Genomic DNA, 15,928 nt, shown 5'->3' with positions numbered 1-15,928 from the left:
GTGTTAATATTAATGCAATGGTGAGTGAGTCTTACTTGATTTCCTGCCTTTTCTGCAGGGACTTTCCCATCATATTGTTAATGAAAGGCTTTAGTGGCAGCACCATTAATGTCAAGTGCCACAACAATCGGTCAGCCCTGAGTGCAATGTAGAGATCTTGCTGTGTGTCTGTACCTTTGAAAACAGGATTCAGCGTGTGATTGGAGGGTCAACAGACACGACTCTAGTGATGGACTTGCCATTTTTCATCAGCGAGTATAATGGCAGCTGTCATGGCTCATCTGGGGAAGGGGATGCTGCCTCTGGTCGCTGTGAGCAGGTACACCAAAGTCAGCGTGTGCTATGGACATAGAGACGCCTCTGGCTCAGACCTTCATCATAGTTATCCTGCTCCCCACTGTAGCTGTCTTCATTGTTGTGTGTGTGTTACATGCTGATCTGTCTGACAGTACAACCTGATCGTCAGCGCGTTAGCGCCATGGGCTGCTGTGAAAGTAGTGCCAGTGCTTATTGCATGAAGGCTTACTGCAGCTAAAATGCAATCGAGAGCCACCTGGGAATCCAATCATAGAGGATCCCAGGCTGACTGACGTGAAACAGAACCATCACCTGAAGGAGAAGCGAGTGCTAGACTGTAATAAGACAATTGTACAATGTAGGGAACTGATGAAAAGGTGTGTGTGTGTGTGTGTGTGGGGGGGGGGGCATTTTCTACAGGTATGTAATATTTTGACTTTGTCCTATCACAAGTCAAATACATGCTCTGAAAAAGACCTATGGCAAGCTGGACACCAACACAATAAAACAAATAGCAGGCTCCAGGAAAGCTACCACATGGACCCCTTCATGTTTTGTCAACGTTTATTATCATGGCTGCTCCTGTGAGTTATTCTCCATCATGTTATTAATTAATGCAAGATAAAGATAAGGGGCGGCTGTAGCTCAGTGGGGTAAGGGGGGTCGTCCTGCAACCCCAAGGTCGTCGGTTCGATCCCCACACTCCCCATTAGTTGCGAGTCGAAGTGTCCATGAGCAAGGCACTGAACCCCCAGTTATTAAGGAGCAGTGCAGGGCGCACCACTGCAGCCCGCTGCTCCTTAATAACTAAGGATGGGTTAAATGCAGAGAATACATTTCGTTGCCTGTGTACCTGTACTCTTTGCAATGACAATAGATTGAATCCAATAAATTGTTTGGTTTATTCTGAGGTTGACCATGAAATAGTCTAAATGTATTGAAATGAAGAATAGCTAATATAGCCATGTATGACGCGGAATGCTTAGTTTTACAGTAATTGACCACGTGGTGGCGCTATTGGACAGACAGCTGAATATGCCACAAGGTTTTTTTGGTTTATCTTCGAATGTTTTTTGTTAACATGTTATTGAAAATAAAATGTATCACACACCTCGCTATTGTACGTGTTGGTATAGGCTACACACGTGTGTGTCCTGCCTGTCAGGTCTCTGGTGATATGTGTAAGGCAGACTCATCTGTCTGTCTCAAAGAAAGAGAATAAGTCAAAACAATATATTGAAAAATAAAAATGTAGAAACTCGAGTGGAATTCCAACAGTGTTGTTGAGTGTCCGTGTTTGATCCCATGTGGTATTTTCCGTATTTTGGTTGTTTTCAGTGCATTTCGGCGCAGTCAGTCCCGCCTTCGTGGGATCCCTCCTGTGACGTGGAGAAAAGTTTACTTTTTTTTCCTCTCTGCAGCTGGACCTGACGTCGGGTCAACGAATCTCCACACAAGCTGAAGTCACGCTGGCGGGGGATGTTGGTTATTGTCGGTGATATCGTGCCGGGTCCCGCGCAATCCGCCTAGAATAATAATAATAATCGCAGTCTGTTGCGGGACAGAAAGCAGCAGCGAAGAGGAGCGGAGACGCGCCATGGCAAAGAAGTCTCCTCCAGGCTGGGTTGTTGGAGTGTTTCTCTCTGCAACGGCCATAGCCATTATGGTGGGGAGTCCGGTCAGCGGTGAGTTGTTTACTTTCTTGGAGGTTTTCCTGCACACACTTCATGCCCCTCGGTGACATTTCAGGCTAAACTCGATGTAACGTGCAGCAGCAGAGACGCGTTACAGCTCTTATTAATAGGCGCACACTGTTATTTTACCGTCTTCAATAACAGGCACAATCCTGACTTGGTTTCATAGCACCGTGCAGGAGACTCTTCTTTGTAATTATACACTGTGGCTGATTCGGTTGTGGACTGGAATGGTGACAGAGATAACGCTTCAAATCAATAATAAAGAGCCATAGTCTATTTTCTAAATGTTGAAAAGCATTTAAAAACATTGATTCGATAGTCAATACTCTATTTTTTATTATTTTAATATGTTTCAATTGAACTATTTATGGCTTTTAGGAACATCGTTGTCATATCTACATATAATATAGATTGGGGGATTGATGATTTGGAAAAGTTGAAAATAATTCTATTTTCAATGTCATCTGATATTACTGCTCAAACGATCAATCTAGAAACTTCTATTGCCACATCTTTTTTGATAATGTATTAATCATTTAAGTTACTTTTGCACAAATACATAAATTGGTTAAAGTTTTAAAAATGCTGCTTTTCTCTGCATGTCATCTTAATTATACCAATATTGAGTTTACAGCTGCTCGCTGAACAAAAGAAGCAATTTCACCATCTTCTGACATTTAATAATGTTTAATTGATTATTCAAAGAAATACTGGACTAATAAATCTAATATGAAAGTTATAATTTGATGCACCCCTAAAACTGTCACACTGATGTTTAAATGTCCCTCGTGATGGTTTTGAGAGCATTTTGGGTATAACACATGCCCGGTTCCATCACTTCACATCGTGTCAGACCTCAACTCCCAGGCAGGTAGAACCTTGTCCTGACGTATCATCTCCTGTGAACAGCTCAGCATGGCAGGGGCAGGTTCCACCATCCCACAAGGACCTCTGAACCTCTGGTGATACCGGGCCGCATTTCAAGGGTTTATCTGAGCCCGGATCAGCTCAGACGGCTGCATTTCAAGCCCACCATTGGCTCCATCCAGCTGTCAGAGGGCCATGAGGCTAAATTCAACTGCTCCATCAACATCCCCGATGCCCGGCTGGAACCCACCATCCTCTGGGAGAAGAACGGCGAGGACCTGTCGCCAAACACACAGGTGGTGATCAACGAGCTCCAGACTGTCACAGACGGGGTCATAACTATCCTTTCCACTGTCAGGTAGGTGTAACACATGGAAGTGAAATACAGTGTGAGGGGCTGATTACACAGATTAATAAGTGTCTTTGTGTTCTGTATTACAGCATCAACCATGTGCAGCGAGTGGATGCTGGGGAGTATCGCTGCAGACTGAGCATCAGCACCACAATGGTCGAGTCTCAGCCAATCACCATTGAGGTGGAAGGTCAGTTTACACACGGTACCAACATTTGGTGTTTTTCAGGGCGTCCACATTTTTCAGGACATATTTTGTATCTGTCAATAGGTCTGCCGACATTAATCCATCAACCAGAGGACAGAAATGTAACAAGAAACACCCCTTTCACATTGTCATGTGATGCGGTCGGACCTCCGGACCCTGTTCAAATCCGCTGGCTCCGTGATGGATTACCTGATAGTGACTTTCGAAACTCTTCCGACAGCTACACTGTGTCAGGTGAGACAACCAACCGACCCTGTCTGTCTCCTTCTGACACATACAGAGAATGTGTGTTTCACAGTGATCTACTTAATAGCAGCAATTATCTTTCCTTCTTGTTGTCCTGTTCCTGTTGAAGTGGAATTTATTGCTTGTCTTCTTACACAAGTGAATAATCAGAATATGACTTTAAAATAATTTTGAGTGACCTCAAATCAGACAGAAAGAAGCTGAACATGAGAGCCATACTTCTTTCCACCTATCAGTTAGAGGAGCTGAATAAATAATTTCCTCGGGACTTGTTTAATTTAAAACTGCTCCTTAAAAGTAAAATCATTAAAAGGGCCTCTGTGGATGAAGCTTTAGTTTAATGTTGTTATTACAGGGTTATTACACAAGTAACCACACATCTGAAACAAATTATTTTTTGTTTTAATAAAATACCTTCTGGCTTGTATAAAAAAGTAGTAAACTAGAAGGAACACACAAGATGCATCTTATCAAACCAATTCATTTGTTTAACTTTGGTAAACATGCTGCTGTGATTGAACATGGAAACATTCAAAGGGACATTTGGCTCTGATGATGGCGACACAACGTGGTGCAGGTCTGACTCGGTTAGTATCACTTTGTACGTGGTTTCTATTCCAGCTCGTCTCTGCTGCCTCAGCATCTGTAGCCTGCTTACTGCGATGAGATTCATCACCAGGGTCAGGGTTACTCGGGCCTCCTACAGCACTGACAGTGGTCATTCATGCATGGTCAGAGCTTTTTGTAACGCCACGAAATGTGATATGTAGAAAATAACTCAACTGTGAAAAATGCAACACTTTCTGTCTAAACTAAAGTCACAGTTTGACATTTTGGGAAATATGCTTCTTTACTTTCTTGCCCGAGAGTTAGATGAGAAGTTTCATATATAACTCTCATGTGATATTTAACCTGGTTATTTTTAATGAATCTAATTACTGGACTGTTTGTAGCAACATGCAAATGGAATTTTCTTCAAATTATATAAACACTTTTAAAAACAAAACATTTGATTGACGAGAAGCAACACATTTATGTTCTCTATATTCTAACCCTTTATGTTCAGTGCAACACAGACTGCTGTGGTCAGTACGAAGCTGAGGGGGTAAAGGTTCAGTTATGTGCTATGGTCTAGCATGTGCAAGGGCCTGGGCAGTAAGGCGGGCTGCACAGAGAGTGTGTTCGGGGGTTGGCTCCGGGGACAAAGACCTCATTCACAGTACGGCCCACTAGCCGGCAGGGAGGGGCTGGACACAGAGGCTGGCAGGCTGCGGGCTTCCAGAGCTCGTTGCAGGACCAAATATTGGCACAACAGAACAGTGTAAACCCACTCTTATGCACCTCTTGCATGCTATGAGTCGAGGGCCCCTTTTCCACGACAGCTTGGATCCCATGATATTACCAGAGTGCTTTTGTGATGGGAAGTGCTGCATGATTGTTAGCATGCACTCATCATTCAGATTGCTTGAGAATGGGGCATTATACCTCCTTAAAGAGATAGGAAGTCGATGGGGATTTAATTTGGGTTAATGGAAGCCTGCTGATCCGCCTTACATTATTTATCAATCTCAGGACAGCAGGTGAACACAGGTTTGGCACTTTAGCTCTGAGATGACAAACTATACTGGTGAACCAAATGTGGTGCACAGTAACCAAGACTGAACATTCATAGGCTGAGTTGTAACTTTAAGGAGTATTTTGACTCTATTTGCTTACAAATTAGGCACCTCAGTAAGCTGGAGAGCTTTCCTCCATAATTTGAGATGTTTCCATTATGGTTGCCAAGCCATCTATTTTTATTGCAGTCTTGTTGCTTTTTGTTTTAATTTCCTTGCCAAGTACAGTGAAAGCAGGGCTTGACCTTGACTCCTTTCCTTTTTCGAAAATGATCTGTTGTAAAATAAATGTGTTTCTTTAATGAGCCATGAGCTAATATTATTGACGCTCTACTGTAGATGAGTGGTAGAGAATCAATTCATGAAGCCACCTCTGCAACATAATCCACTCCTTTGTTGTCATGTAGTAGCAGATTATTTTTGTTTACTAAAATACTGCTAAATGCATGCAAACACAGGCTTCCACACCGCAAAGTTATTTGGAATGTATGTCCATATGTATGGAACTGTACGGAAGTGGATGATGCTAAACATGTAATTAAAGTTTTGTGAGCGTTGTGATACTTTTTCCACCATGACAACGTGTCACCATTGGAATCCATAGTGCCTTGATTAATTTTGCAACATGAAAATATAGCCACAAAGATTCAGGACGGACTTCATGCGGCAATGGTTCAATCCGACTGCAGAATATTTATGGCTCAAAAGATAGATTTTGGGAATATCTCTTTCAAGTAAATGGGGTGGTGTTTTTCCTGTTGTTTCTTTGCTGTTTGGTGAAATGTAAAGGAATGACCAGTGTCATTTAAGTCTTCAGACAAACCTGCTGACGGCCCACATGGCCCCCAACCATCTGATGTGATACCAAATTGAATTGAGAAGTTTTCGTCATGTGAATGAAAATGATTAACGTGACGAATGGTTCAGCCAGACCTAGTTTAAGTGTGGCTCTATCTTTGTGCAAACAAGCAGATTGAGGTCAGTGTTTGTGTAAAAAGTGAAGCACTCTTTACGCTGGTGCTCCCGAGCCGATAAAGGCAAACTTAAGAGGACGTAATATTCTGCAGAATGTAAACAAAACATCCTAAGTTGGTTCCAGTCATCTCTCAAAGGCTGTTCTGTGATTAGCTTGGTGGAAACATTTCAGAGATAGAGATGCTGGAAAACAGAGTACAAACGGGACATTATTTAGCAGCTCACCCGGTCCTCTTCCAACTGGGCAGATCTGTGACTGTTGAAAGACAGTAATTGTGCATCCAGGAAAAGGGGCCCAGCAAAAGCATTGTTACCACAGTACATCACACTGGAGAGGCTCAATTTGAGCCTTACTGCATGAGGTGCTACTGTGTGAACATTTGCAGTATAATAAAGAAGCGAGTCATTTCCAAATGTGTTTTTTTGTATCCTTGTCATTCTGGCTTCTCTATCGAGGCTGACATGGTCCTGTTCCCCCAAAGTGGCCTTTGACACAGAGAAATCAGGTTGTTTGGTCAAACAAAGGACCAGACTGTTTCTGGCTGACTTGTTCTTCAAGTTTTTCAAGCCAGTATTGATGTAAAAAAACACCATGTTGGTTTTATATCCATACAGTATTGGAGTACTACATCCCTCTCTCAAATGTGTCAATTGCAGGTGTGGACAAGTACACTCAGTTTAGCTGCGAAGCTTACAACTCGAAGGGTGTCACCACCTCCAGAGAAGCAAACATCAACATCAAAGGTAACACTGGCTTTTCAGGCTCTGCAAGGTGACCATATGCTTCAATTTGAGGGAGTCACAATGTTTTTGTATTGTGATTTGTAGTGCTTCCCGGCCCTGTGTCGAATGTTACTGTGATGGAGAGGCAGTCCAGTAAGTTCATTTTGAGCTGGAGCCCCGGACATGATGGGTTCTCTCCCCTATCTAAATGCCACATCAGGGTAAGCCCCACATCGGCCCAGTGCTGTCGCTAAATGTCTTCCGATTGATCCTCACGCTCTCTTCGTTCCATCTAAGGTTAAAGAGGTGAGTCGGAGGGAAGGGGAAGTGATGACGACCAGGTTCATCAACGTCACAGTGCCGCCTCTCCAGTGCGAAGTCCCCGGGCTGCAGGCCATGACGTGGTACAACGTGAGCGTTTCCTGCAGCAATGAGGTGGGAGCCTCTCCCGTCACCATGTGGATCCAGAGCAACACCACCGAGGGAGGTGTGTTAGTACTAAAGGAGCTTTGGGACAAATTACAGGTTGAATCAGTTGATGGTACACCAGTGGATTTGGGGTGCAGGGGATACGTGACTGCCACACTGGGAAATTGACCAACATAACTTAATTCAATCCATCCCAGCACATACACATGTTTGAATTCACAAGGCTGAGACTGCATTTGCTATAAGAACCACATTGTTTATTTACTAAGAACCTCTGTGTTATGCTCCTGCCTCCTACTCATCAGAGCAGCTTTTCTGCTTAGGTTTGAGGAGCATAGCACTGTGTAATTAGTCTACTCTCCCATCCAAAATGTGCTTAATGTAAGCCCACTGGTAGCAGCAGCAGCATGTAATAACTGGAATTTACGGAAGTTGCGAAACTGCCTGCTCTGCTTGTGGCCAGTCCCTTTCAGGAAAAATGTTATATCCACTAAAATCTCTGTTGTTTTCCTGAAGGGTCACATAGGAAATAGAAATGGTCTCACTGAGAAAACACAAAGTTCCTACAGGGTGGAGCTGCTTTCAATTTCCTTCCTAAAGCCACTACAGGGGATATTTTAGTTGAAAGACTTGATATACTCTGCCAGGAAGTGACCACATACCAAACTGTAATCAAAGATTTCAATAGAGGGGCAATTTTGCTTTCTCTTTTACATGTTTTGTTTTATAAATTGCCATTTTGTATGTTAACAATCCCCCTGTTTCCCATTTCTTGTCACATTCTCAGTGCCATCAGTTTATCCTCGAAATGTCACCGCACAGCTGAATGAGTCTTGGCTGGTGATCAGGTGGAAACCTCCCCCGGATGATAAGATAAATGGCATCCTGAGTGGTTATGATGTTATTGTCAGACATGGCTCACAAACAAACAAGGTGAGCTCGCCGACAGCATGGTAATTACAGATTTAGCCCTTTTTTGTGATGCTTGTTTTCTTGGGTTTATCCTGGTTTATGTAGCTTCGTAAGTAACCATTTTCATATTTCCCTTCCTTTATAGATATACGTATGCACATACAATTCAGTTTATTTAGTATTTTTGTTTTACAAAAGGCTACATCTGCGCGTTTGCCAATGTTGATGTTTTTTTCATTCCTGAGAACAATGACTCATTTATTAAAAATATGAAAACAATGACTCTGACATATTGGGAATATGTGATCTTCCCTTTGTCCCACCTACTGAACCAGAGGTCAGACTCCCTGTTATCTCTGAACAATAGTTGTTCCACTCCTCTCAAGAAACAATAAAGCAGGGAAAGTCATTTACCAGAAGTGCCTTTTTTTAGATACACTGTTTATTTAAATAACAACTTCTTTTGAGTTGTCCGGTGTATTATTCCATGAGGCCTCTGTGAGTAGCAGCTCTTCTCTTATTGCAGACGTGCTCTCTGGTACAATCGTGTGTTTCCCGTCCCTTTTGTCTGTGTTGTGGTTACAGGAAGCTGATGGTGTGAAAACAGTTTTTCCTTTTCTCACCATGTGCTTTGAGTCATCTTAGAGTGAATGGATTATGAATACAACGGGATGTGTACTATAGGTCCAAATATCCATTTGCGTTGCCCAGTCAGTTGGTGATGTCATATTACACATTGGCTTTGGAAATAGCAGTGACTGTCAATGTGAGTGAATGCAGCTACATTAATCACCAGTCCCACCTGCCCCTAAAGCCGCCATATGGTAAACTAAGTTAGAGACAGCTATTTTTGTTCATCATTTTATTTATCTCATGGGAGAAGGATTGGTGCTGCCATCTTCCTTTGAATCTGAGGTTCAGTTCCAACCTATTTTTGAGGATTAGCAGTTGTTATTTAACTACATCATGCCCTCTGTTTGGAGTCACAGACATCATTTAATGAATCCAGCATTAATCATGGGTTCAGTGTTCCCCGTCTGGCTGTCAGCACATTGGTAAAGAGAGGAAACCATGTGGGGTTGTGAAATACAGCACTAACTCTGTCACATGTTGGTCTCCTTCCCTTTTTTGTTGGCAGTTTCATTATACTGTATATGATAATGTCCTTCATATGGACATATATATATCTTTTTCCAAAAAAGCTTTCATACTTGAAACTGATTAAAGGGACTTTTTTTGTTGCATTTCTTGTTTATTGAAGTGAGATAAAAGAAGACATGGCGAGAGAAAGGATGTGACTTGCAGCAAAGTTGTTGACCCATATTTGAGATGTTACACACATGTACAAGGAGAATCATGTTTCCCTCAGTTTAGTTTAAGGTAAATTCAGACTTACCTTACTGTACGGTTAAAACTCAGTTTAGCTTGTGACCTCCAGCCTGTTCTTCTAACAACAGGTTGAACTCCACAGAGATAAGGATTAGCCCTTGAAACATGTTTTTAGAAATAATCTAACTATGCCACGAGACACTTTTAAATTGCCTTTGTTGTGATGCTGTGTGTTATTTCAGATCCACAGTTACAACACCGTGGCCTTTGTAGATGTGCAGGAATTCAACACAACCTACAGTGTGGAGGTGGCTGCATGCACGCAGGCAGGCAGCGGCATGGTCAGCCCACGAGTCTGGCTGTTTGTGCCAGAGGAGAGTAAGCTGCTCTATTGCTTCATCAAGTTCAGCTGATGTATTTTAATATTCGAGAACAATTAGCATACTGATATTGTGAGCTGATTTTAGCTCAGCGCTGCCTCACAGTGCCGCTAACATTGCTTAACTAAAACATAATTGTTTAAAATAGAGTGTGCAACGTGATCTGGCAGGAGTATCTTGGACTTTTTCAAAACAATAGTTTGGAAACTAGTTTATTTGTTTAAAGATGTAATAGAGTGCTGCATGGATGATGTATCTTTGCTGGCCCACATTGGCTATTGGCATCACACTGATTGCCTTGACAAATAGCCAATGGGATTTTTCCATTGGATTTTGGATTATACAGATAGAAACATTTTTGTTTATGAGACTTAGGCGTTTTGTTCAGACAGATATTATTCACAAAAGACCACCACCTTGATTTTTTAACCGTGAATGCAATTAGCAGAAGTTAAATGTTAACCACGATCGCATGAGTGTGAGTATCCACAATGAGGCTGCGATGGCGGACTTGTCGGCATGAAAGACGTTTTGTAGTCTCATATAGCCATGTTATAAAAAGATATAAAAGCTTTACAATTTTTGAGAAGTATCTACTGATGTATTTTTTATACCACAGCACTTACTTCAGGCCAAAATCCTTCAAAAAAAACCATTGACTTTGAGACAAGGGAACCGGAAGTGATACAATGCTGAATCATTTCCCGCTGTTAGGACTCATTCCTGCAGCACTAAACAGTTATGGCAGAAAATACAAAAGACTGAAGCTGCTTCCAGTTACATATTGGGATCAATCGCATATCCTCATTGATTCCCATTGAAACATGTTGTCCCATTTGCTGAAAATTGTGTTGTGTTACTTCTTCTCCCTCTCTCAGAATCCGTGGTGTCCCCGTCGTCCAGCCCTGACACCAGGGTCCCAGACTCTGTCTATGTTGTGCTGGCCGTGGTGTGCAGCTTCTGTCTCCTGCTGATGATCCTCTGGGGGGCTATCTGTGTGCACAACAGGACTTCTGACTCTTGGTTCGGGTAGGCTGCCGGTCTTCTGTGCAAACACAGTGTGGATTTCATTACCAACCTGGTGCCAAGTGTGATTGTGTGTATCTTTGAAGTTGCTACAGATCCCCGTATTTGTGACCCATCTGTCGACCCATCTGGTTTGACTTTGCTTTAAAAACATCAAATAGTTTGAGATGTTGTCGTTTATATTTGACATTCTTCAATGACACAATGTCTTAAGACTTATAAAACTCACCACTTCCAGACTCTGTTCATAAAAGGCCTTTTGCTTCCTCTTAATCACCATCGTCTGCACCTGAGTCTTGTAATAACTGTGCAGCTGGAGAAATGGACAACAAGCAGCTGTTAATTCTCAGAGGTTCATTATTATGAAGTCTGTGACTCAGTATTGCCACTCAGGATATGGATAGGAATGTGTCACAGGCTGCCACTCAGATAGGAAAACCGTATGTGACCTCAATGTCAGGAAAGCAACAGCTCAGAGGGTTTCCTCACTCGACCACCTCTTCAGTTGAATCTCAGCCTGTGTGTGCATGATGACAGCTGCCGTGACGTTGGTGAGAGGATGAGCTCACTGTTCATTCAGCATTCCTTGTTTTTTCTCTTCCCATGTCCCCCCCCCCCCCCGGCAGTCGATTGTTTGGAGGTGGAGAAAAGCAGCAGCCTTTTGTGCAGTACAAACCCCAGAGGACTTACAATCGATCAGCCATAGGAATCACATGTATGTTGTTGAATATCATTGTTAAACATTTACACCTATGCAGAGATGTATGTTGTCCTGCAAAAGGCACATTTATAAATACGCAATAACTTGAGTGGGTCCTGCGTGCAGTTGGGAACCTTGGTATTAGCGATGAACTCCAGGCCAAACTCCAGGACGTGATGGTCATGAGGAACTTGCTCTCGATAGGGAAGGTTCTTGGAGAGGGTGAGTGAACATTTTTGCTGCCATTATCTCTAGGTTAACACAGATAGCAACTCATACTGTGCAGAAGTACTGATGATCTCATTTTATCAGGTGAATTTGGATCTGTGATCGAGGGACATTTACAACAACCTGATGGATCATCAGAGAAAGTTGCTGTGAAGACAATGAAACGTGAGCTTTCTTTGACTAAAAGACATCTTTTGATTATCTATAAAATAAAACTGATAGGAATGGCAGATCATTTTCTATGTTCTTTCTTCAAACAGTGGATAGCTTCTCTCATAGGGAGATTGAAGAGTTCCTGAATGAGGCGGCTTGCATGAAGGATTTTAACCATTTTAATGTCATCAAACTGCTCGGTACGAGTGACTATTATTACCTCTTAATATATTGTCGAATCCCACGACTCAGTTACCTGCTCCATTTCCCCTTGCCGGTCCAAACATTCTTTCTGTGTATTGTCTACTTTAGGCGTGTGCTTGGAAGTAGGCGCAGGGCATTTCCCCAAGCCGATGGTCATCCTGCCATTTATGAAATATGGAGACCTTCATAGCTTCTTGCTGCGCTCACGCCTGGGAGAAAGTCCAGTGGTAAGATTCCTGCCAAACACAGAAATATAGGCAGCTCTTATGATATATTAGTATTAAAAGACTTGACCTATAACTGTTATTTTGCTTTGTGTTTTTTACACAGTTCTTGCCCACTCAGACACTCCTGAAGTTCATGGCTGACATTGCTTTCGGTATGGAGTATCTCAGTGGTCGTAGCTTTCTGCATCGGGACCTGGCGGCTCGCAATTGCATGTAGGTTGAACCTTCGAAAGTTTCATTTTTTTAAAGCGTGACTTCTAGATTAAAGCCGAAACTTGTAAAGGTACGTTTGCTTCTTTAGAGCGCTTATGTGATTTTCTGTTCCTCTTCATTCCCAAGTCTTTTCCTCGTTTGTCTTACAGGCTGCGTGATGACATGACTGTGTGTGTAGCAGATTTCGGTTTATCTAAGAAGATCTACAGTGGAGATTATTACAGGCAGGGAAGAATAGCCAAAATGCCTGTAAAATGGATCGCAGTGGAGAGTTTGGCAGACAGAGTTTTTACCGTGAAGAGTGATGTGGTAAGTACCTCCATATGCTCCTGTCTCTTCCAGTAACAAGAGTCACTAATAGAAGAACTAACCCCTTGTGCACTCTGGTGTGCTCATTAGTCTCCATTGCACCACAGAGGAACGTCCAAGCCATCAGTGTGAGATCACGCAGAGCAGCTCTAAATTACACAGCCTTCCTTTTAAGGTTGTGGTTAAGTTTGAGTTTTTCTTCCACTATTTACCAATTGTGGTCATTTTAGGATATGCACCTTCTTTTGCAATGTTTCCCCACTTTTGACATTGTAGATTGAAAACCAGTTTCCTGAAGTGTCATGAAAAACAGAAGACTTATTTGTGTTGAAGAAAAAGTCTGAATGGATGCAACTGAATGGGGAAAAGATTAACATAAAACACAATTATGTTCATTAAAATGGAAATGGAAAGAGAAACTGAATACGTAAAAAAAAAACACAATTGTAATAGACCGCAATTACAAATGTATTTTATTCATCATTTTTTAAATACTTTTCAGCACACTTTCATCTCAGCACATATTAATAGTATTTGGAGAAAACAGTTTTTTCACAAACTGAAATATCCCCTGAAGTTGATATATTGATATATTTGGATATTGATTCTGTGTCATGCAGTGGGCATTTGGCGTTACCATGTGGGAGATCGCTACACGAGGCATGACGCCGTACCCCGGCATCCAGAACCATGAAATCTATGATTACCTCCTTGAAGGACAGCGACTGAAGCAGCCGGGAGACTGTTTGGATGAGCTGTGAGTGTTGTCTCTTCTTGACACTCGTATTGACTATTGATTCCGTTGGAGGTGACCTTACCAGAGTGTGTAACAGTTTGTCTAAACCTAGCAGGAATGGGGGTAATTTAAAAGGGTTCCTTAATGAATAAACAATTGAAAGAATTCATGCAAACTTTTTCACACCCAAAAAAATCCCCAAAATGTTTGAATAATTATTTGTAGTGAAAATGCAATCACCTGCATGGGTCGGAGCTAAGATCCCACTATAAACCACCTTATATCAGTCCTCCCTTATTTTATATGTTGCAACTTTTACTGCTAAATAATATGCATAATAAACTTTGCAATTGAAGTTGTTTTTCACTTGAAGTACTGAAGTACATACTTTTTTCACTTCTCCTTATTTTGACATCCAGTCCAGCAAACAATGTCCTTCCCAAAAATGTTTAATACTAGCCTGATGTTCTCACCACAAACATGTGCGGTGAAATAAGAAAGAGAATGTTGAACTTTAAAAGGTTCTTTTACGGAGATGAAATTCATTATTTCCTCTGTTTACCTGCCTTTAGATACGAGATCATGTACGGCTGCTGGAGGGCCGATCCGCTGGACCGTCCCTCCTTTCCCCAACTGCGAGAAATGTTAGAAAAGCTCACAGAAAAGCTGCCGGAGTCTTTCAGCAAGGACGACATCATCTATATCAACACCAGCTTTCCTGAAGAGGACCCTGATGGAGAGACACCTGCAGAACACCCTGTGTTCAACTCGTCACCTTCCTGCAGCCACCAGGCAGCAGAACATTCAGTCGTCTTTGCGGACATTCACGGGAGCCTAGAGAACGAGGACGATGAGGACGATGATCGTTATGTGGTGGTGATCTCCAATGACCCTTCCATGAGATCTCCTGCAGTGGACACGCCTCTTTTGTCAAGGGATGCTTTGAGTCAAGCAAATGGAGACATGGTTACTGACTCGACTGCTATGGATCACAGCTCAAGTGATACCTCTTTCCTGCTGTAGAGATTAGTACCCAGCAGATCAAAACTGTCATCAAACTATCACTATGGTTCTTCAGTACTAAACAGTATGCCTCACTGCACTGCGAGCACCTCGGCCTTTCCTGATGTGGACTTTCTGGAGCAGCAGTGTGTGTCATACATGGCCAGCGTACATGTCCGTGTTAGGACTGTTGTCCATGTGTGTCCACATCCAACATGTTCATGCATGTTCCATAAACTCAAGATACACTGAACTGTGAAATTGTTTACCGTATTGGATTATTTGTTGTAATGTAAATATAGAAATGTACAGAACATTTGTAAAGTGATCAAGAAATACATGATTTGATGATTTCTTCAAGACGCCATTAAAAATGAGATACATTTTGCCAAGATTCAAATATTCCTTCATAAAGGTGACAGTGTCAATACTATCATGTAAATCAAAATGTTAATAATAAAAGTAAATGCATGAAAAGTAAAAGATGGCAGCTACAACAATGGGGTAAATATGCTATGAAAAGAACTGCTCTGAAATATGTAAGTGTAAGTACTTATATAAATCCCAACTAGTGACTGAACTAAGAACAAGGGCCAATATAGTCAAAATAGTCAATAGTGCCTGGTAAAGAGTATGTGATCATTGCAATTACATATATCAGTATTGAGAACAACTAATCAATGAATCTATATACATGCAGAGTAATCCACAGTAAGTATGGTCATGTTGTGTATATGTAAGTCATTCAAGTACATGGAGTAGACCTCAGTTTTCAGTTGAAAGCAAATTTTTACAAAATTATAATTATTCAGGTAAATTACAGAAATTAAAACAATTTAAACTAATTTGATGAGTAAAGGAGTGCCCGTGGTTTAGAAATACTTTTTGGTTGAAATCCCAGAGGTCACGTACTCGATGACTATAGAGTGACGGCCGTGCTACAAAAACTACAACCGAGCAGGTTGTAGGGACGGTGTGCCAGGCAGGGAAACGTGTGTGATTCTAAACATTAACATTTAAGTATTGAGAAAAAAAGTTTTCATGTTTTAAAAGTTAAACCATAAAAAGATAAAGAGAATTAAGTTGCAAATGTTATGAC

The 15,928-nt window shown here is 41.8% G+C and overlaps 1 protein-coding gene across 1 annotated transcript; it reads left to right on the top strand.

The window, feature by feature from the left end:
* The first annotated feature begins 1,759 nt into the window (after positions 1–1,759).
* mertka (c-mer proto-oncogene tyrosine kinase a) lies at positions 1,760–15,221 on the top strand. Its single transcript, XM_056435997.1, has 19 exons — positions 1,760–1,982; positions 2,904–3,219; positions 3,303–3,403; positions 3,485–3,655; positions 6,916–7,002; positions 7,087–7,202; positions 7,279–7,468; positions 8,198–8,343; positions 9,894–10,029; positions 10,910–11,060; positions 11,684–11,772; positions 11,884–11,979; positions 12,070–12,150; positions 12,246–12,338; positions 12,451–12,569; positions 12,673–12,782; positions 12,932–13,091; positions 13,712–13,848; positions 14,400–15,221. Exons 1-19 carry the CDS (start codon positions 1,895–1,897, stop codon positions 14,848–14,850), a joined length of 2,838 nt encoding a protein of 945 aa, XP_056291972.1. The 5' UTR covers positions 1,760–1,894; the 3' UTR covers positions 14,851–15,221.
* The last annotated feature ends 707 nt before the right edge of the window (positions 15,222–15,928 follow it).

This window comes from Pseudoliparis swirei, chromosome 17, assembly GCF_029220125.1.
Source record: "Pseudoliparis swirei isolate HS2019 ecotype Mariana Trench chromosome 17, NWPU_hadal_v1, whole genome shotgun sequence".
Taxonomy (NCBI): Eukaryota; Metazoa; Chordata; class Actinopteri; order Perciformes; family Liparidae; genus Pseudoliparis; species Pseudoliparis swirei.
The sequence above is the reverse complement of the archived record's forward strand: the minus strand, read 5'-3'. Positions and strand labels throughout refer to the sequence as shown.